General features: G+C 49.5%; 1 protein-coding gene across 8 annotated transcripts in view; it reads right to left on the minus strand.

Annotated features, from left to right (window-relative positions):
- The window catches only part of PLXNA4 (plexin A4), a 428,345-nt gene that overhangs the window by 188,141 nt on the left and 218,422 nt on the right, over positions 1-21,782 (minus strand). The window contains exon 4 of one of the 8 annotated variants that reach the window (XM_041727622.1): positions 1,372-1,970. The exons of 5 other annotated variants lie outside the window; for them this stretch is intronic. In XM_041727622.1, the coding sequence (XP_041583556.1) occupies positions 1,935-1,970 (36 nt within the window). In that variant the 3' untranslated portion in view covers positions 1,372-1,934. Of the gene's footprint in view, positions 1-1,371; positions 1,971-10,561; positions 11,481-21,782 lie in introns of those variants that run through there. 2 more of the 8 variants (XR_005983437.1, XM_041727619.1) reach the window with 2 other exon arrangements.

Raw genomic sequence — 21,782 nt, forward strand, 5'->3', positions numbered from 1 at the left:
CCTCCCTAGCCCCAGCACCCAGTCTCTTTTCTGTTCTACAGACCTTGAGTTGCACCGCCTTGTGCGATGGTTAGTTTCAGGTGTCAACTTGCTGGGCCACAGGGTGCCCAAATACGTGGTCAGACATTCAGGGCATGTCTGTGAGGGGGTTTCCGGGTGATTACCACTGAAGGGGTAGACTGAAGCAGCAGACTGCCTTCCCCAACATGAGTGGGCCTCCTCTGTTCTGGTGAAGCCCCGAGTAGAACAAAAAGGCAGGGGAAGAGAACTTTCTCACTCCACCTGTCTTCAAGCTGGGACATCAGTCTTCTCCTGGCTTCAGAAGCAGGTACGGACTGAAAACTACATCAGTGGCTCTCCTGGCTCTCCAGATTGCTGCCTACAGAATGCGGGACCCTTCAGCCTCCATAATCATGTGAGCTAATTCCTTATCATAAATCTCCATCCATCCATCCATCCATCCATCCATCCATCCATCCATCCATCTGTAATCTATCTACTTCTCCTATTGGTTCCTTTTCTCCTGCAGAACCCAGATTAATAAATCCTGGAATCAAATGCCTGGAAGCTCTTGAATAATGAGTAGCAGGCATTTTAATGGCCTCTGTGACCCGCTCCCCATTCTCACGCACCCCCCTCTTCTGCTTGCTCACTTCACTTCCATCTCTCTAGCGCCTCTTTGCCCCCTACCTCGCTTTCTGCCTCAGGACCACTCTGTCCACTTGGGATGCTTTCCCAGAGAACACCACGTGACTGCTCCCTGACTTCTTACAAGTCCTTTTTATCAAATGTCATCTCCCCAGAGAGGCGTTCTCTGACACTTCCAACTCTAATGACTTCCATCCCCCTAAGACATCACCATTCTCTTGCCCAGTCTAATTTTTCTGGAAACGCAACCTGAGATGAATGCTGCTTGTCTCCCTTGCTAGAATGTGAACCTGCTGAAGGCAGGAACAGTCTGAGTCCCTGCTGCTCCTCCAGGATCTGTGCCCAGTGCTTGGCACGAAGTGGGTTCTCAAGAAGTCTTGTGGCAGAAGGGGGTGAGGACAGAATGAAAGAAGGAGGAAGGGAGGTAGGGAGGAGACTAGGTTTGCTGAGCCCACACCACCCACACTCCAAGGATGGCCCCTGGGGTCAACAAACCATAATTTGGCACTCTGAGGCAAAGCTGCAGTCTAGGTTAGAAGTGCCTAGAGATGAGTCAGTTGCATAAACACACACACACGTGGACATATTTATATATGTATATACTTTGATAAGCTTTTATCTGGAAGAATCAAGGAAGATTATAACTGCTAATTAATTCTACTGACCTCCCTCATCCCCACCTTTACCCCTAAACCTCCTGAAGTGATAAATTCTTCCAGAACAAGATCAAAATTACAGCCTGCTTGACTGGAAAGTGAGGCCTTCCCTGAATGCGTTTCACGAGTCATCCTTGTAACACCAGAGTCAGTCACTCGTTGAAACGCATGCACGGAGGGTTTGCTATACTCTAGGCCCTCAGGACACCAAGAGAATGCTCTGTGTGAAGAAGGTACAGTGCTGACTCTGTGATTTACTCATCAAATTATACTAAATTTAAAACCTCTAAAAAGAATTTTCATATAAAAGTTAACAAACCTTATAAAGAAGTCCCTGATGGCAGACAACTTTCTAGCAAGTCCTCTGTGGACCAGCCTCCTCATCCACCTGTTGGATGAGGAGGATGTCCTCACTCTTCCTACTAGGCCCTAAGAACAGGGAGACCTGTCCCTGCTTGGGGACACAGGTGACTTCTCTTATCCATCTGGAAAGAAGCCAGTGGCTCGGGCAAAGAGAACTTCCGGTCCCCATGGAAGGGTCGGGGGTGGGCAGATGTCTTCCCAGTGAGGTGTCTGGCCTTGCCGATGGGGGTTGAGCTTCCCTTCTTCATCTCCAAGTTAAGTGAAGGGTCACTGGGGTCGGGCGGGCACTGGCTTTTCTTCCTCCTGACAGATCCATAATTAGAAGGAGACAGAGCATTCAAAGAGGAGTGTTTGGCTCCAGGCACATCCTTGTCAGCCTGTCAAGCAGAAGCCTGTTCTCCATGAGCTATTTTGAGTCACCTCCTCAGCTGCATTTCTGATCCTCTTGGCCCATGACACCCTCCCTCCTCCCCCCTCCTCCCCACCAAGTCTCCATCACGACATCACTGAGGTTTATAGGTTGGGGGAGGGCAGGACAAAAGGAGTGTTTTGTGCCAGATGCTAGAGCGTGGGCGGCATGGGGGTGGCCGCCTCACCCTGCTCCGCACCTCCTACCTCTGGTCCGTGGGCCGTGTGAGGGCACCAGAGGCCAGGGGGTCTTGACTCTGGGGCAGACTATTCCCAGAAGCCAGGAGGTTCAGCAGAGTCCTGGCCTCGGAGACAGCAAAGGGCAAAAACCCCTTAGGACTTCATGGGAGCCAAACGGGAGGGAAGAACTAGAGAGTCCGCGTTCTCTGCCCCGATCTGCCCTGCAGAGTTCCCAGGCACCAGGGAAAGCCGGCAGCATACAGAGCATTCTGCGCCATCCAGGAGTCCCCAGCACCGCAGCAGCCGGAAGAACACTCCAGAAAGGAACAGCTCCCCACCGCAGCCCTCAGGGGCAGGTGGGCTCAGGGAAACCTCCTGAGTCAGCTGGTAGGAGACGGCCACCATGTGCCCGGCATCTGGGGCACATGCACCTCACCGGCACTGGTCCCTGTCACCTCCCCCATGTCACTTCACATCCACCACCCACCTGAACCTCCACAGCCCACCCAGTAGGGACCCTAAGGCTCCCCCAAGGGGGCCCCTTGCTTCGCACTGCTGGCATCCCCTGGGCAAGCAGGACATGCATGGGAGAGCGGCCCCCGCGGCTGGGCTGGGCGTCGGGGGAGGGGGCGCACAGAGCAGAGAGCAGGTGTGGAGAAGCCAGTGCTGGATTCGGCGCCACAGGCTGTGGCCTGGGCATGAGCCTCAGCGCGGAGCCAGCTGCCCGCCGTGTGGACACACACTGCACTTCCCCCCTCCGCTCGGCTGCCGCCAGCACCCACTGTCGGAGGGGGTCATAGTCCCATCAAGCCCTTCACCCCCTGCATCCCGCGGAGAAGGAGGGCTCCTGATGACCGTGGGCAGGGACACAGCCCTCAGCGGGGATGGTTTTTCACGGGAGCACGCTCCCCTGTATGCAGGTTCCACCCTCCTGGCCCGCAGAGAGGCCCTCCCCTTCCCTCCTGGGCCACCCGCTGCCCATTCTTACGAGACGGTGGACTCCAGGGACGGGAGAAGAGCGGGGATCTGAACTGGGTTCCCCTGTGGACACCTCACTGGCTATCTCAGACAAGAGACATCAGCTTTGCTACTTGCGTTATTTCGTGTCACGCTCACGGCAACTCTAACTAAGAGTGGGGACACCGTTTTGCAGATGAGGAGAGGTTGTCTTTGCTCACGACCCAAGCGTGGGGGGATGCCACACCTGGCCAGAGATCCGCAGGACCCTATTCCCAGGGGGAGCTCGCGGCAGTTCTCAAACCGGGGTTCTGGGGCCAGCGGCACCAGTACCACGTGCTTTATTCAAAAAGCAAGTTCTCAGACCCACCCCAGCCCAGAATCAGGAGCTCTAGCGGCCGATCCAGCAGCGCGGGCTGTAACAGGCCCCAGCTGGTCCCATGCACACCCAAGTCTGAGAACTTCTGCTCCGAGGATACCTTGCTGTCACCCCATTCGAGGAACCTCTAGGCCGCGTCTAAATGCCCCCATGCTGCCCCTCGCTGCGGGTAGAGTCTATCCCTTGAATCCAGCTCCAATCCTATCTTTCCGGCATTCATCCCAGGCCCACCCTGGAGTGTCCCCTGCTCTTTGGGAACACCACCATCATGATCCTCTCACCCCAAGCCTGAGTCTGACTCTCAGTATATTTTTATGTCTTTTCGCATAAGTGTTTCCCTCATTCACAAGGAGATAGTGAGCTCCTTTAGAGAGTGTCTCCACAAGATTCCGCCCAAGGGTGCTCATCCCAATGCCTGCCTGTCCTCCCGCTGTGGCCCCACGTCCCGAGGATCCAGGGACTGTCACACCCTGCCTTGATGGAAAGCAGAGAAAATCAGTTAAGCATGACCCTCAATTGTGGCAGCATCGCCTGAGAGCCTGGAGCCAGTTCCAGCTGCTTTTCCTTGTTTGCATCATGGGCCTCTAGCTTCATGGGTTGTTTTTAATTACCGAAATAATAACAATTCAAATCCCTCTGCACCAGCCATTCTCAAGGGATCACAGGACATGGAGATAAAAATGAGTTGGCTCCTGGCCTCTGGATGCACTCAGGAAATTTGATGATAGATGGATGGGACCCTACCTGAGAATCAGGGTTCCCAAATTCTAGTCCCACTGCCCCTGAATCTGTTATTTGGTGACCTTCACCCACTCACTCTGACCCCTGTGATGAAAGGTTTCTATTCATTCATTTAACAGATATTTTTTTGAGCTCACAAATAACGTCATTGGGACCTGACTCTTTCAAGGGGAGCTTTGCATTGTGTGTTGAGGGCTATAGTCGGAATCTAGAAGGCGCCACGGGCACCAGGAGGCCAGGAGAGGGGGTCACAGAGCAGATGTCCCTGAGCTGGTTCCTAAGGAATGAGTGGACATTCTGCCAAGAGAAAAGAGAGGGAACAGTTTAATTTAAGGAACAGTATGTGCAAAGACCAGGGGTGTTTGGGCAACAGCGAGGCATTCAGTGTGGCTGAGCCGAGGATGCTGGAGAGGTGGTGCAGATGAAGTGAATCCAGGAGGGGAGACCTTAGCAGTGCTGGCCACCTCGTATCAGGGCATCAGGGACAGCCACTGGGATTTAATCAATAGTCTCACAGTGGCGGAAAAACCATCAGAACGGAGCTTCACGCTTTCCAGGAATCACCACTCAGAGTGAAATATGACCCACTTACACTGAACAATGCAGAGGGGACAGGCAGAGAAAGGGTGGGAAATGTCCTCAGTCCTTAGAAATAAAACGTGCCTTCTGCCCAGTAGCAGTTCTGAGTATTTCTTTATGGCACACTTTAAAATGTAAAAACGTAAAGAAGTTGGTGTGCCAGGGACTCCCACCTGGGAATCTTTCCAGTCCCAAATTGTGCCAGTGTTTGGCTGTGCAGAGGTGAGTGGTTCCCATGGAGACCCTTAGGCGAGTGATATGGTGGGTAGGGGGCTGAGTGCCTGAGCTGGGCTGTGGATTTGACCCGGGTCATGGGTCGACTGGGCTTAAGTGGGGGGATATGTCCAAGATCACACAGCACCAGGGTGACTGACCCTGGCAGTCACCTTGCGAATGTGACCTGGTGCAGCAGGCCTCTCTGCTCATCACAAAAGCAGCTCAAGACACCTGTCATAAGGGGTAACAGGTGGTGCTTTAGAGTATCATACACTTTTTTATTTTTTAATAAAGGGGAAGGGCATCCAAGGGCAGTGACAGAGCAAAGCTGTTCCTTTTACTGAGATTTCCCAGCCACCTTTGGCTTCTGAATTGCTGTCTGGGTCTCAGGATCCATCAGTCATTTTCCAAGGTTCAAGGCTCTGTTCCAGCCAAGACAGAGTGGAGATTGGGGTGGGACGGCGTGGGGAGTGGGGGGTCAACCCTGGCGGTAGCAACAGCTCCTTGGCCATGTTAATGAGAGGCTTTGTTCTGCATCACCTAGCCGTATAATAACAGCAGGAATGAATACAACCACAAATTAATATCACAGAAGAGCAATTGGGAGGCAGAGATACAGTCCTAAGGGGCTCAGCTGAGAGTGGAAAGAAGATGGATATGGGGGTCTCTCCCAGCCCAGCCACTGAACCTTACCGACCTTGCCTCTGCCAAGGGTCACTGGGGCCTCCAGCCTCCCTGCCCTCACCCCTTCCTACCTAGAGTCACAGGCCAGGGAAGGGGCAAGATGTTCTGCTCTGCTGCTCGGGCACCTGGGCTATCACATCTGAGCCTTGCGCATTTCCCGCCCCACCAAAGGTGAGAGCACTTCTTGCAATCGCCTTTCCCCAGATCTCGTGGTTATGGAGAGCTGTCAGGACCAATTTTCTATTAGGGCCAAGTGAACTGCTCACTCAGCCATTAAATCTAATAATAACAGTGATAAAAGTAATAACCTCAAGTTTACAGTATTTCTCTCATCATAATAATGTGTGGCCATTGCTCTCAGGCTTTCTCCTTCTATGCCTCCCCTTCAGATGTTCCAAAGCACCAGCTCCCCATCCCATGGGCCCAGGCACCACTGTTGGATGAAGTGATGGCCATGTGCCTCCAATTATGTGCAATAACGTCCCACGGGGAGAGGACTATGGGTCCCACTCTCCTTTTCCTACAGGAGAAGAAGTAGTGCCACCAGAGCCAGTAGCAAGAGTCAGGGATCCGGGGAGAGTGGAAGATGTGCTTGAGCACTGAGATCTGGGTTCTAGATCCTCCTCAGCCACAGAATTCTGGGTGACCCCGGTCAAGGCACTAAACTCCAATGGGCAGTATGTGTACCTTCTATGAAATACACATAGATGTTCCTGAATTTCCTTCAAGCGCTCACATTTTTTTTAAAGATTTTATTTATTTATTTATTTATTTATTTATTTATTTACTTACTTACTTACTTACTTATTTTAGAGAAAGAGTTCCCATGCAGGCAGGGGGAGTGACGGAGAGAGAGAGAGAGAGAGAGAGAGAGAGAGAGAGTGAGAGAGAGAGAGAGAGAGAGAGGAGAGATAGATATTCAAGCAGACTTCACACTGAGTGAGGAGCCCAACACGGGGCTCAATCCCAGGACCCTGAGATCGTGACCTGAGCTGAAATCATGAATTGGCTACTGCACCGACTGAGCCACCCAGGTGTCCCCCAGTGCTCACATTTTACTGACAAGTTAATTGTTAATTAAGTGAATATTATAAAAGCCTCTGGAATCCCTGACTCTTCCCTCTCCCTACCTGTGAAGGGATTGGATGGAAACCATTGTGTCCATCACCATTCTTCGCACATAATGACTGAGACCCGCAGGCTAGGAATACACATTCTCGTCATTTAGGTTGAGACTTCGGCTGATACCTGCCTGGGACACAGCCTTTCCCTATTCCATTCCTGTGGCCTGGTCCACTCTGAACTCAGGAGGCTCCTCTCCTTGCCACTGTCCTCTGTGACCTCTGGTCTTGATGGCTGTTTGGAGCAAGAACATCTTCATCCCAGTCTTGTTTAACTGTAGCAAGGGCCTCATTCAAGGGTAGCTGAGATGGTGTCAAGAAAAAAGCCAGTGGCAAGAGGAGATGTCACCTATGGAAAGTGTGCCCAGTTCTTCACCTGAGGAGCTGGGATTTCTAAACTCCTCACGGGGAGAATTTAATCAGGGATTATTACATGAAGGGTGGTAAGATGTCTAGAACCAAGTAAGAGAAACGGTGTTGACTGGTATTCAGGCAAGACAGCAGGGAAGAACTTGTTGGAAGTGGGGAGCGTTCCTGAAACCAGGACGGGCTTGCCAATGGAGCTGAGGCACTTCCTCCAACAGAAATCTTTGCATACCGGATGGTTCTCAAGGGCTCAGGGAGCCTGGAGAGAAACCAGAGCAGAAGGAAGTGGGACTGAGCTGCCACGCCTTTTTCCAGCTTTTTCTTTGAGACTTACCATCACAAGTACATCTCAACCCAGGACACACACGCTCATAGACAACGGAAGGAAAAGTCTCATTGATAGGTGACATGCATTCTGCTAGCTTCTCTTCTTAGAAATGATGGTTGCGACCCACTAAATTGCTTTCATGACACATTAATGGGTCTCATGCCACAATTTAAAAGTCATCATCTTTGATGACCTCAAAGGACATTACCAGTTGCCAATTCTGTGGTTTGAAATCAGGATGGGCAGATGTCTGCGTGTTTCCCCACAGCGGCCCGCCCTGGGTGTGGCTGGTGGGGAGTGTGTGGGGTGGGGGTCCACAGCACCATCTTGTTGCCAGGACTCCCGGCTGATGCTAATTAGGCTACGTGTGTGCAGAGTGATAATGGGCTCCCCTAGCTCCTCCCCATCCTGCACCTGCTCCCAGCCCAGAGCTGGTGCTCCCCTGGATCCTCAGCAAGGAGGAAGAAGAAGAAAACTAGGGAGGTGGGAAGGTAGCAACAAGCACCAAGCAACTGTGACCTAGGCAAGGGTTGGTGCCAGGGGAGGCTGTGGAAGGGGAGGCTCCCCTCCCCCAACTCCTCACAGGTTCCCACTGCTAACAGTCCCGCAGGGAGAGCAGGTGTGGCTGGAGCTCACTGGGCTGCCTAATTGTGCCTGGTCCTCAGCTGCTGGAGGGACGTGACCACGGTGGGGTGTCTTCAAGGAGGCGCCTAGGCTTGGAGAGCTGAGAGTCAAGGCTTGGGGATCCCGGAGAACAAAGCAGCCAGAGGGAAGCATGTCTCCCCTCCAGTGAGGAGAAGCAGCACAGTGACCGGCTTCCTGGGAGCCCTGCGGGGACTTGCTAGTAAGACATTGTCCAAGACGCTGCCACCATCCTGCCTTGCCACATAAGCACTAGCAACAGCACTTTGCAGGAGGGCCAGATGTTGGCATGGCACAGAAACTCACTCCCTCTGCCAGCCCCTCTGTTTCTTCTTCTGTCCTACAGGGAGAGAACTCAATTCCCCTCTCTGGGGTCCTGTAGGACCTAATTCTTCCCTGTTCGTAAGGTGCTTTGAGCATAGTGGTGTTTTGTACACATAATTTAGTCACTGTTGGTACACTAATTAAATTGTATTTGATCATCGTGATGATTTTATAACATCTGTAACTTTTTTTTTTTTTACACTATGCAGCATATCTTTAATGGAATTCTTGTGGCCGAATGTAAAACACTGAAGTGGCAAAGAGCCAAAAGCAGTCTTGTCTCTTTTTTATTTTCTTCTTCTTCTTCTATTATTATTATTATTATTATTATTATTATTATTATTATTTTGCCCAGAGAAGTCTCACTGCTCACATTTAAACAGAGGTAAAGACCTCGGGCTAAGAGTTGTTCTCTGGTGTTTTATGGTGCTTTAGAAAATGGCACCTCAGATTGTGTGGCTCAGCTGAAAACAGTGAGGAAGTCAAGATTTAGGAACTACTCATTCTCTTAGGGCCAGAATCAGAGTTGGACTTTGTGGGTTAAGCAAGAGTGAAAGGGGGGTGTCCTACGCCCTTCTCCCATTCATGGATATAGTGGGCTGCAGGGGAAATGCTCTTCCTGACATTTCTTCAAACCCACCCTCTGAGACCTTGCTGACCAATGCCTTGGACCTCAGGATTGAATGGGAATGTAACAGGGGATTCAGTCGAGTCTCATCTTCTGATTGTAAAATAAGCCAGATCACAAAACACTTCAAAAAAGAATTCAATACCAGACATCGCTTTTGTTGTTCTAGTTACCCAATCTTTCTATTAACCAGATGTCTACCCATTTACATCGACAGGTTAATGTTTGCTCTTAGCACTGGAAAAATCTTGACTGCTTCAAGATAATTTTAAAAAATACATTATATTCAACTAGTGTTATTATGAAGGCCAACATGCTGCCTTTTAATCTTTTGAAAATTCATCATCCCTTGCCCCCAATCTGTGGTCCAGTGACTCACAAGACCTTATTCCCTGAGCATAGTCTTCATGAATGACCGGTTCTCTTTGGCCTCTTCCACGAGCTTTATCAAAAGTTAGGACTGGGGATAATGAACAATAAGAGTATTTTGAGTCTGGAGGGAGAACACTAAATCAACAGTGTTCCCTTTTTCTATAATAAGAGGGTTAGTTTAGTGATTGCTAAAATCACCCAAATCTAATTATTCTCTGATGCCATGACTCAGAAGGCTGCATCCTCCTCCAGAGGATGTTCATCTCTAAGCCCTGCCCTCCTCCCCGCTGCTGCCCCACAGCACGTGAGTTAATGCTCTTTAAATGAGTCAGCCTTGTTTGGTGGTTTTCAAATACTTTCATTCTGGGGCTTCCTGGGCCAAAATAGAAACTTTTTTTTTTTTTTTTTTTTTTTTTTAGCATTAAAGCTCAAGGCCACCCTATATTAAAATGATGGGCTCTGACACTAACCATGAAATGCTTCATTTCCACTCAGGAAACAAAGGTATCGTTGTTTGTCCTTTCACCCAAACCTTCAGAGAACACAACTTTATAGCTTCTTAGTGTGCCCAGAGCTCTTCCAAGAGAGGACAAGCAAGGAAACTTCCTGAAGAAGAAACTCGCCAAAGATGAGACACTGAGCCAATGGGGGAATGAAAGTGAACCCAAGCACCTGAATCTATAAGTCTTTGTTTTGTCACCTCCTCTCAAAGCTGTCTCCCCCACTGTGGGAGGGAAGTGAGGTCTGCCCCAGCCAACACATGACGCTTGTGCAGGACCTATAGGAGCTGCTGAGCTATGGTCTGCTGAGAAAGAAGGAGTGACACGTAGAGAGATGAACAGCCTCCCAGCCCATGGAAGAAGCTGCCAGACCTTGGAGGAACGATAGCAGGGCTGACATATTCTTTGTCATCTGCTTGCCCTATCATTGGTGGTGGGATCCAAGGACCCAGCTGAGAAGATTTAACAAGAAAAGCCATGTTCTCGTGGAAACAGCTTCTGCTCTCCAAGCATTCGAGTCCACACCAACTCTGTTTCGGATTTAAGATTTAATTAGCTTCATTAGTAGTATAAATAAGAATGTTAATAGCTTTGCCTCATTCAGAGTGCCTGATGGCATATATCTCAATGAGCTAATGGACTCCAGTCACATTCACACTCAGAGTGATGAGCATCTGATCTGGGCAGCACCTGTTTTTGTTGTAGATTTTCCAGGATAGACCTTTTGAAGTTTTCAGCATGTAGGTCCTGATTTGGGGGTGCAGAAATTATGGGCCCAATCACTTGTGTGTCCTTCCTCCCTTCCCTCTTGGTACGTGGTCTGGTTTCGAAACTGTCTCTGCTCTGGCTGCCCCTGGCCTCCGGAGATATTCTGGAGCAGAAGAGTTTTCCTAGGGGAGAAGTGAGGAAGGGAACTACTGAACACCCAGTATGTTCCAGGTGCTTGCCTCTCAGGAACCCCAGAGCCCGGACATCTCTCTTTCCACTTTACAGAAATTGGGATTAGACATTGCGGTTCTAGAAGAAGGAGCCAGTTGCTGGCAAAGCTGGGAACTGAACACAGGGTCTGCAGACCGCAAAGCTCTTTCCACCAAAACGTGTTGCTTTTCAGCAAAACTGTCGAGCACTTGGTTGTTTTCTCGTAGCTCTGCGAGTGTCCCTCTTGATCCCCGGACAAAAATATACACTCCGTGAGGGCAGTGGCCAAGCCTCTGCTGACCAGTGGATCCCTCTAGTTACAGAAGTCAAAAGCCAATTAGAGCAGCCGCTTTGCTTCTGGGTTGACTTTGCTTCTGGGCCACTGAGTGAGGTTCCTGCTCTCATTCCCATCACACCCAGGAAATCTGGGACATGGAGCCAACAGACGCTGCCTCTCTCAATCCACTCTGCTGTTGTAATAACAAACCATAAAATTAACTAAATTTCACCACGGTGTAATGTGCTGCATAAAAGCAGTGGCAATGTGTCTGCAGGGCAAGGGAACATTCCACTGAAATCAGTTTCTCTTTACTGCATTGCCAACATTTAACAATTCGTCCCCCATAAAGGCAGGGAGAGCAGCGTTAGCAAAAATGGGATGGACATTTGCAAATGTGCTGTGGATACCTGAACGTATCTGAGCATCAGCCACGGCTGATGTGGAAATCAAACCTGACAAGGGTCACGTGTGCACGTTCGCGCACCCAGACACACAGGTACACACGCATGTTCATATACAAACTTCCCACGTCTACGCGTGTCCCCCAGCTGTGGGAACACATACACTCACGCAAATACCCAGATGCACGTGCAAACATCTACGGCTGGAACAGCGCACACATACCCGTGATGTACAGATTCATACTTGCACAACACATGAGCGCAAACGGGCGATCAGATGGAGAAGGTGTGCTTTATTCCCTTCTCACACATAAATGTCACTGTGGAAAGTTGCAGTAAACTGCACCCCAGTAGTGGCAAGTTCAGCCCCTTTTTGAGTGACAGGGTTGAAAAGCGGGCACACTGCCGCCTGACCCTGGCTAGGCAACCCAGCCACGGTCATCTCAGTGGTTTCAGCTGGCCCGGCTTGATGCAGAAGGCTGCAGCCTGAGGACCCCGAGCCTGGGGGTGGACAAGGGCTGGCTTATACCGTATTTCCAGGCTGGGTAAACTAAAGGGGCTTCCTTTGCCCTTTGGGAGAACACGGGGCTGCAAGGGCAGAAAGCCGCTCTCAGTGAGTGAGGCCGAGGCCGTGGCTGGTAGGCCCATCTCTGCACGGCCACAGAGCCGGGAAGTTCTCCTGACCGTCTGCCCTGAGGCCTTCCCAGAGCAATTTAAGTCCATTGTTTCCTCAGAAAACAGCTGCTCATCCCACTCTTGATGTTTATACTGTAGAGACACTGTGTTACTTATTCACGTCTCAAAGTGTGAGTTCCTCTCTGAAATTCGCTACCACCTTGTCTACCCTTCTCAGAGTCCCAACTGCAGACTGTGGTGCCGGCACGTTCTTACAACTTTTGAGTTTCTGCGAGGCCTACACGAGGGGTGGCCCCGGGCTGGGAGTGAGGACAGCCGCGTCTGCCTCCAGCACGGGACCTGCAGCAAACCCAAAGCCCTTGGAGCCACTTTAGCATTGTCAGCGAAGCCCCTCCAAACTCTATGACCCCCAAGTGCTTTTGAAATCCACTGGCACAAGTAATGCAAGTCTTTCTTTTGTGGAGCACAGAGTACACACGCGCGCGCACACACACACACACACACACACACACTACCTCTGAAGTTGTCCAAGCCCAACAGCTATCAAGACTGGATGAATTGTAACCACTAAGAAAGAGTTGCTCCACCCTGGTCCTGGTTCGGGACAAACTGTCTCAAAAGGGCTGCCAGTGCAGTAATTACCCGGATATTTACTCAGTGATGAACACCCTCACCCTCCGAAGCACACGAGGGGGTTCTATCCTTCTAGGGGAACGGCGGAGCGCTTTATAATGCTCAGCGTTCAACATGTGATTACTTAGCAACCACATTGTAAATATTGGGGTGTGGGGTGGCCTGGTCTGGGGACACAATACTGAACAAGACACAGGATCTGCCCTCAAAAATACCTGGAAGCTGATGATCCCAACTGCCCACTTCCTTCGTCTGGCACTTAGTTCCTGTCCTCTGGACAAGAAAATAGTGCTTTCCTTTCCCCAAGAAGATAAATCCCTGTGCCCTAGCAGCATCCTAAAGAGACATGTGGGTACTGGGCTGTCCATGTGCCAAATGAGGGAGGAAAGATGGCTCACATCACTGCTAGCAAGAGGACACAGACGCCTCCTCCCACCCCCATATCACTGTTTTCCACGCCAGCTATCTTTCAGGGGATATGATGGCTGATGAGGAGAAATGGAAGCCCACAGAACCTTCTGATGAGACACAGCTTCTCTTAGAACGTCCAGAAGCCCAGGGAGGAGAAGGACCTCATCTGGGCTCTGCCCTGACTCAGGAGCTTATTCAGCAAGTAACTACAGGGTGAGCAGCAGCCCTGTCCCTTTAGTGACTAGAAGACAAACTGGGGCTGGAACCAGTGAAAGAAGGTGATTAACCCCTGCAATCGTGAATGCCAGAGCTGGTCAAAAAGTCAGAGATGTGCTATCCACCCCTCCTTTAGTAAGTGAAAATTCTGACCAGATGACATGACCTGTTCCCTACCATACCACACACACGGCTTGAGTAAAATACATTATGAAATTTATCTAACAAAATAAATCTCTTGACTTAAATTTAATCTCAGTTCCCAATCATATACTCCACAGGTCAGTTTTCCATATTTTATCCCGTGAGATGTGTTTTAATAAAATCATTGAACTAGAGATTCCTTCCATTCTTCCTTCACAAGTATTTATTATGTGCCTACCCTATGCAAGCCACTGATTAAAAAAGGAAAAAGCAATCCACTTGTGAAAAGTAGCAATTATGAAAGCATGGCTCATGTATAAACAAACTTTAATAATGTAAATTTTCTCTCTTCTCTCTGCTTGAATACAGCAGTTGGAAGGGAGTAGACCTGAGTTTTCCATCTTTTTAGGTTAGGAGAGAATACTCAAAGGCCCCCACACTCAATCTAGATGCTGGATTACATATCGTGACTGTGTCCAGGATTTACAGTGACGAGACTGGAAGACTGGGTTCTCATTTGGAAGTTCCTTTGAAAGCTCTGAAAAGAACTTCCAATGATTCTTTTTTTTTTTTCTTTAAAGATTTTGTTAATTTATTCATAAGAGAGGCAGAGACATAGGCAGAGAGAGAAGCAGGCTCCCTTAAGGGAGCCCAGTGTGGGACTAGATTCCAGGACCCCAGGATCACGACCTGAGCTGAAGGCAGACACTCAATCACTGAGCCATCCAGGTGCCCTGAAATGATTCTTAACTGAAAGAATCTAGTAGAGAAGCTGAACCTAATAATGAAGACTTTTTTCTTTCTTCCACTAAAGATCCTCTACAACAAATAATACTGATCCGGACTGGAAGCACACCCTCAGCTTCCCAGCCTGGCTATCACAGGGAAAGGGTGGGAGTGGGATTCTGGGCCTAACAGATCCCAAGTGGATTTCTTCACTCTCTAGATCTTGTCCACAACCTTTGCTCTTGCCCCGTCCCACCCCGAGTCCGAGGTACAGCTAAATTTCAAGATTCAGCAGATTCCACGCAGAGAATGGTTGAAATCAACAGGTTGAGTGTCTAAGGAAAATTACATCAAGCCTTTCTCAATTACTTACCCAAGTTAAAGCTGGATAAAAGTGAATTTCGCAGACTGGTCTGAAGGGAAGCAAGGAGAGGAGGTGATGCTGGGGAGCACCAGTGGAAAGATCAGAGGGTACTGTTGCAGGGCAACAGGCCCCACCCTCCAAAGGAGGGGAGGGTTGGGTTTCTGAGTGGCCCGGATGTAGATGAGCCTCAGCTAGCTCAGCATTAGCTGGTGCTTGTTCTTCTCCTGTGTCTGCCTCCTTGACCTTGGCCCTGCCCTCACAACAGGTGAGCTGTGGCCTTACTATGCCCTAAGGACAGCTCTACTCAATGGAGAGAGGGACAGGAGAGGGGCACAAAGAATGAGGGGAAACCAAAGAGCTGGGGAAGCACACAAAAGAACCGTGAGGTGGAGAACAGCAAAAGATCTCTTCCCTGGAATCACCTCTTTGAAGCCAGATAGTTCATAGCAGGTGGAGACTGACCCTGGCCAATGCTGCCCCCTGAGACCAGCACTGCTCAGAGTTGGGAGGACTTGTGTCCTTTACCAGCACTGAATTACATCTGAGCACAACGGGGCATTTATTTGCCAGCGCTGAACAAGTGAGCAGAATGGAAAGGAAACAATAGCAGCATGAAGCTTGCTCCGCTCAGGCCTTGGGTCCTGTGGCCTTTACTGCGCTGTGTGCCATCCTATCTGAGGTGCCAATTGTACAGTACACTGTAATTTGGGGTACTACTGAAAAAGAAAAAAAATGATGGCAATTAATGATGACAATGCATAGATTATAAGATGCATTCTGGAGATGATAAAATGTGTGGGAAAACGTGTGTCTTAGAACTATTAAAATACAATAAAATCGAAATCCCTTGAATGGGCATTCAAGCCCTTGACAATGGCCTTTTGGACAGTCCAGCCTCACACCCAGGGCCCAAGCTGTGGACCAGCACCTCAGTCGGACCTGCGTCTCCTGCATTGGCACGTTCACCCCTCCTCGGCGCGGGGCCTGGGTGGATGCTGCTCCTTCTCCCTGGAAGGCAGCCCTGGGCCCCAGCCTCCCCTCTCCCCTGGGCCAGTCTGACCATTTGATGATTCATCCACATTCTGGCCCTTACCCTATTCCTTCATAGCATAGGTCTGAGTATTTCAAGATTTGGCTCTTTCTCTAGGTCATGAGCTCCCCAAGGAAGATAAGATGACCATTAACATTTACTGAGTATTCATTACGTGCTGGGGAATATAAGTGGATACTACATGCATTCCAATGCAAGTGGGTGCTGTCTTATGGAATGATCCAGATGGCAGCTCTGCCCAATTCACACAAGCTACTGATTAAGTACGGTACCTAGTAAAACGGGGTTCAGACACAGATCTGGGTGACCCTGCTGTTCCATTTTTAATCCTTTTGGATCTGAGTAGCCTGAGCACCAGCATCACAGATGACATAGAGTGAACAGTCAGTCACAGTCAGTGTATGTGACAGGAATGATCAATCCATCAGGGAATTGTCCTTTGGCATCAAGGAGACCATCTTGTCTTGCTCTGTCCCTTGCTGTATTCCTCTTCCTGTAACATTAGGAAAATCAGTCCTGCCATTGGGGAACTTATGATCATGACTAAAACACAGACTTTAAGGCATTACTGAAATGTAAGGGAAAAAGCGTCTCAATAAAAATAGGAATGCTGGATAGAGGTATGAATAACAATGCTGAAAATAACAATAGAATCCAGGAACCACAGTAATACACTTAGGCAAATAAAGGTTCTGTGAATATAATGAGTTACCAACAGATTAATCTTAGCTATAAGATAAGTGGCTTCTGTGGTTGTTGCTGTGGTTATTATAAATTAAGCTGGGTTTTAAAGTATCATGCTGTAGACAAGTGTGTTTTAATAAACTTGAAAGCACAACCCAAAACAAGAGTCCTGCCTCCCACTTCACCGGCTTAGGGGTGTCTGGGTACCGAGGAGAGGCGGCCTTCCTGCTGGTCCCCTCATGTGCCAGAGTGGGGGGGACCTCTGGCTTTTGCACCTTGGTTTACGGAGGAGGGACCCTGGTTGAGCCTCCCTAGGATGATGGTTGTGAGGACAGAGCGCCATGGCTGGTAAAAGTCTCCTGGGGAGAAAGGGTAAAGAGAACAGTACTCGATGTCATAGTGTAAGTTCAATTCACAGAGTAAGATTCTTTTTAAAGATTTTATTCACTTGTTTTGAGAGAGAGAGAGAGGGAGAGAGAGAGAGAGAGAGAGAGAGAGAGAGAGAGAGAGAGAGCATGTAGGAGTGGGGGGTGAGCAGAGAGAGATGGAGAGAGAGACTCTCAAGTAGACTCCCTGCTGAGTGACAAAGGGTAAGGGTCAGGGGATGACCTCATGACCCTGAGATCATGACCTGAGCTGGAATCAAGAGTCGGACGCTTAACCGACTGAGCCCCCCAGGTACCTCGAGAATTTTGTTTCAAGGTTAGAAATGCATACTATAAAAAGAAGAAAGGAGGCTACTTTGGGACGATAAAGGGTAGATGGGGCATACTCTTTGGATGGCAAGTCTTTTTTATAAGAAAAATTAATTGTGGTAAAAGCCACATAATGTGACACAGACCATTTTAACCACTTTTCAGTGTATGGTGGGACAGTGTTAAGTACATCGGCATCGCTGTGCAACCATCGCCACCGTCCGCCCAGAGCCCTTCGTCCTGCAGACTGGGAGCTCTATGCCCAAGAAACATGAACTGCCCATTCTGCTGTCCCCCCAACCCCTGACAACCCTTCCTTCTGTTTGGAAAGTCCTTTTAAAATGGACCATTTAATAATCGTGATTGCACTGCTCTTTCAAGAAGGAGCCCAAAGTCCTCCTGAAACGATCACCCTTTGGAGAGGGAAGGGTCATCCTTGCAGAGTCCTCTGGCTTAGAGACACACTGGAAAGAGGGCAAGCAGGAAACTGAGGCTTGCCTTGGAGCAGAGAATAAGCTAAGTGCACAGGCAGGCACCACCTCTCTGATAAGAAATACTTGGTTCGGATGCACAGTGGCCACCCTCCCTCTGGCCCACCCATGGCTCCTGCAACACCCACTGCCACCCAGACTACTGTGCCTCATCAGGATGACACATGCACCACTGCTGCCTGAAGGCAGGAGAATAGATGATGTGCCTCCTCAGAATCACCTGCCCTTTCCCGTGTGACACAAGTCACCTGAATGAGCGCACCCCAACGGCATCTAAGTCACAGAAGGCACTCAGTGTGCCCCCCAGAAACTATCACCCATATGTGCCATGATATGACAGAGAACTGCTGAAGTATGCATCTTCCCATCCCATAAGACAAACAAATTCAGAACTCTGAGCTCTCGGGGTGGGGGATGGGGGCAAAGAGGGGAGACTATTGCAATAAAGGATCGCCTGGAGCCTCAAGTCCTGTAGAGCGAGGACCACGTGCCTTGCCTACTTTTGCACTCAGAAATAGTCAGCGCTGGCCCCCTGCAAGCGACAGCCAGTGTCCCCACTCTCGCCCTTCCTCTCTGTGTTAGTCTTCGGCTCCCTTCTTCCTTGGCTCTCCTGTATGTTGTCCCATTATCTACGTGCCCAGCTTGATGCAGATTCCCAGTAGCTATTCATCAAAACATCTTGTATTTCTACCTCTGTCCTCAAAGCGCTGTCATGTCACTGTCTGTATTACAATTTAATTACGTGTCAAGGAAGGAGAGAGTGAGAAGCACTCACTTTTCCGCGGAACAAGGGAATAATGATATCTCTGAGGCATGTGGGGATCCCGTGTCTAAAGCCACAGCAACTTACACCTGAGCTAGGAAAAACTCTCCTCTAATACGAGAGATGAAGATCATCGTGTATCCCGTGTGTCCTCTGAAGTATCTTGCCTCAGCTTTCTCGCTGGAAACGTATACCTGGTAAATATTTCCCCAACAAAATGTGTACTAGCGGTTGGTAAATGGTGAAGTGAACAAATGAGTGAATGCACACATATATGTGACTTGATCTTAGATGTTTAAAATAACTCCTTTTGGGGATGGCTGCAGGTGTGAAAGTAGGAAATCCACCAAGGAGCAGAGTGTTTAAAGTAATAATCCACAAGACTACGGTGACCTATAATAATTTGTACATCCATGGGTGTCGTCATGTTAACATTCGTCTCTTGCTTTTCTCTTGAGGGCAGGAAAACTCAAATTTACCCTGTACATTGGGGTGCCCTGTAGAAAGATATATTTCATCTACAATTAGAACCACCAGCTTGCTATGAATCTCTGTTGAATGAATGAATGAATGGATGAGTGAGTCAACAAGAACATCTGTCAGAACTTCTAGGGAAGGAAATGAGACAATCTATGGTTCTAACACACATGAGTTCAGGCCAGGCAGTTGCTGTGGGAGCTCCACAGAGTTGTGCCCTCTAAATCTTCTGGGCCCTGCTAGCCCACCCTGTTTGGGAACTTCCCTCCGATAACCATGACTACAGTGTGCTCCTGGCAGGGCCCCAGGGCCTCTAGTATTTGGCCCCAAGAGTAACTCTCCCGGCAGTGGCAGAGCAGCCCAGCCTCACGGAGGGGCCCAGCTGGACCATAAATTGTACGGACAGAGATAAAGACACACATGTTCCCTTGGCTCAAAGACTTCCGCGTGGCACAGTACTCTCCCCTCTTCCAGGCCAGCGTGGGGGTTCACATGGCCTCCCCTTCCCTCCACTTTCTCTCTGCTTCCACTCCATCCCTTTCTCCTCTTTCCCCATCTGCTGCATGAGCCATAAGGCTCCTGTAATTCCTGGTCACTGGAGCTGCATATCATTCCAGAGCTGGTACAGCAGGCTGTTTGTTGGGATGACCTTGAAATGACCCTCTCTCTGGATCTGAGTCTCCGTGTTGGTTGAGACAGACAGACAGCTGTGGGCAGATGAAAAGCTTTCAAGTTCAAGTCAGTGGATCCCAATCTAGACGCTGCCGCTTGCTACCTGGGTGACTTTGGGCAAGTTGTTTGATCTCTCTGAACCTCACGAAATAATGCAAACCTCATAGGATGGTTGCAAGCACCAAATGAGATATCTCATGGCTTTAATTAAACTTAGCATTTCTAGCATGCCTTGAAAGGTTCAAAGTATCTTCACACCTTTGGATCATCTAGAGGGAGGAAAGGGGCTATTTTAATTTAGTTTTTTAGGGAAAATATTTTTAAAAACAACGTTCAAAAATATTATGTGACTTAACCAACTCAGTAATGAGGGAGGCCGGACTAAGACCCAGGTTATCAGGTTCTCCCTCCAGAGCTAATTCTACTCCTTTCTCTGTAAAGCAAGTCCTGTGGCTAGAATTTTTGCGGTGGTCTGTTTTCCCAACAAGCTGTAAAGGCTGCAGAACAATCAGGAAACCTTTGTTTTCCCTTTGTGGCCACTAGATTTCAACCTGTCGGACGCCATGAAAGGACATGCTGTCCTTCATTTATACTTTGTGACTCAGTTTCCCTCTGTCTGCCCACTGCAGCAGGAGCAGGTGTCACTCTCCTCCTGAAAATGGCTGGGATATGCAGAGCACTGGCCAAGTCCTTTGAGATGCTTAGAGATGAAGTCTGGCTAAATCACACACAGGCACATACACACACACTTTACTAGAAATTTGGACCGGTCTGCACCCCTGAAGGATGTGCCCTGGCAGAGGTTCAGGTAGACACTACTGATGAGCTGTCTATTCTTCAGAGCCTGAATGAAGAGGTGAGGTATTTCTGATGGTGCTATCAGAAGGCGGTAAGGTGTGCTCAGCAGCAGAAAGATGACATTACATGAACGATCAGAGAGGAATAAACCGTCTTCCTCTGCTGACCTTAGCAACGATGATAAAATATAAGTATCACGGATGTTAACCCGATGCATTGTTTTCTTTTTTCTCTCATCATCGCTTGGGACAATTAGTGGATAGAATGAGGCCATAGGAAACCTCCCAGATTTGTCACCAGCTCCCTCTCGCTCCCTCCCTGATGGAAAGAGCTGGGGTGGGTCCAACGGAGCACGGAGCACTCGTTGCTGGAGCCCCTCCCACAAAGGAGAAACCCAGGGCAGAGCCAGATCTTTCCCTTCTTTTCCAGAAATTTTCCCCAGAAGAGCCCGAGGGCCCATGTGGGGCATGTCGGGTGCGAAGCTGGGATGTATCTCCATGACAACCACCCAGGCCTAAGGCCAGTTTCATCACCTGGAAACAAAGACACAGGCGGACAGAGGGAGTGTTTGTTGGGAAGTTTGGGTTTCCTAGGAGGGAGCCTGTTGGGATGTGGATACGCACGCACGTTTGTGCATGGGGGTCTGCAGTGGGATAGGCGAAGGGGAAGAAAAGAATGGAGACGGGGACTGAGAAGCTGCCAGAATCCAGGCCAGCTCAGTGAAGAGATTTTGCTGCCCCCCCAAAAAGAGCTGTCCACGAAGGCTATGCAGGAGATGATGGGTCAGTCGCAGGAGAAGCTGCCTGAAGGTCTAGTGTGACCGGTTGCCCAGAGGGACAGGCAGTTGTGTGCTCCTGGAAGAGTCTTAATACCACATCCAAAGGCCGGTGGTGGAGGGCAGTTGGCTCAAGATCACGCAGCTAGAGGTGGAACCCAGACCTCATCCCAGGCTTCTAACTCTTGGGCCCAGGGCTTCCCGGTTTCTGCAGTTGGCTTCACTTTCTCCTTCTCCCCTTCACAGCCTCTTCAGGCAGCTTTGCTCTTTGGAAGCACCTCATTGCTACCGGCACGTTCATCTTAACCAGATTTCCCCTACAAGGGAGCACGGATGGGGAACGCTCGGACACTACCGTTTGGGTGCCTTTCCAGGCTTGGCTCTTCTGGGAGAAGCATACAAGGGAAGAAGGTGCAGATTTCATTTGCCTCGCAGGTTTTCTGTAGGTTGGTGCTGGAGGAACGATCTATGCGGTAGGACGTGTCAGACATACAGCTGTTTTCCTCCTCTAACCTGTCTATTAGTCAGCTGGAAAGCCGGGGGTGGAGGGGTCAG

Source organism: Vulpes lagopus, chromosome 13, assembly GCF_018345385.1.
Source record: "Vulpes lagopus strain Blue_001 chromosome 13, ASM1834538v1, whole genome shotgun sequence".
Classification (NCBI taxonomy): Eukaryota; Metazoa; Chordata; class Mammalia; order Carnivora; family Canidae; genus Vulpes; species Vulpes lagopus.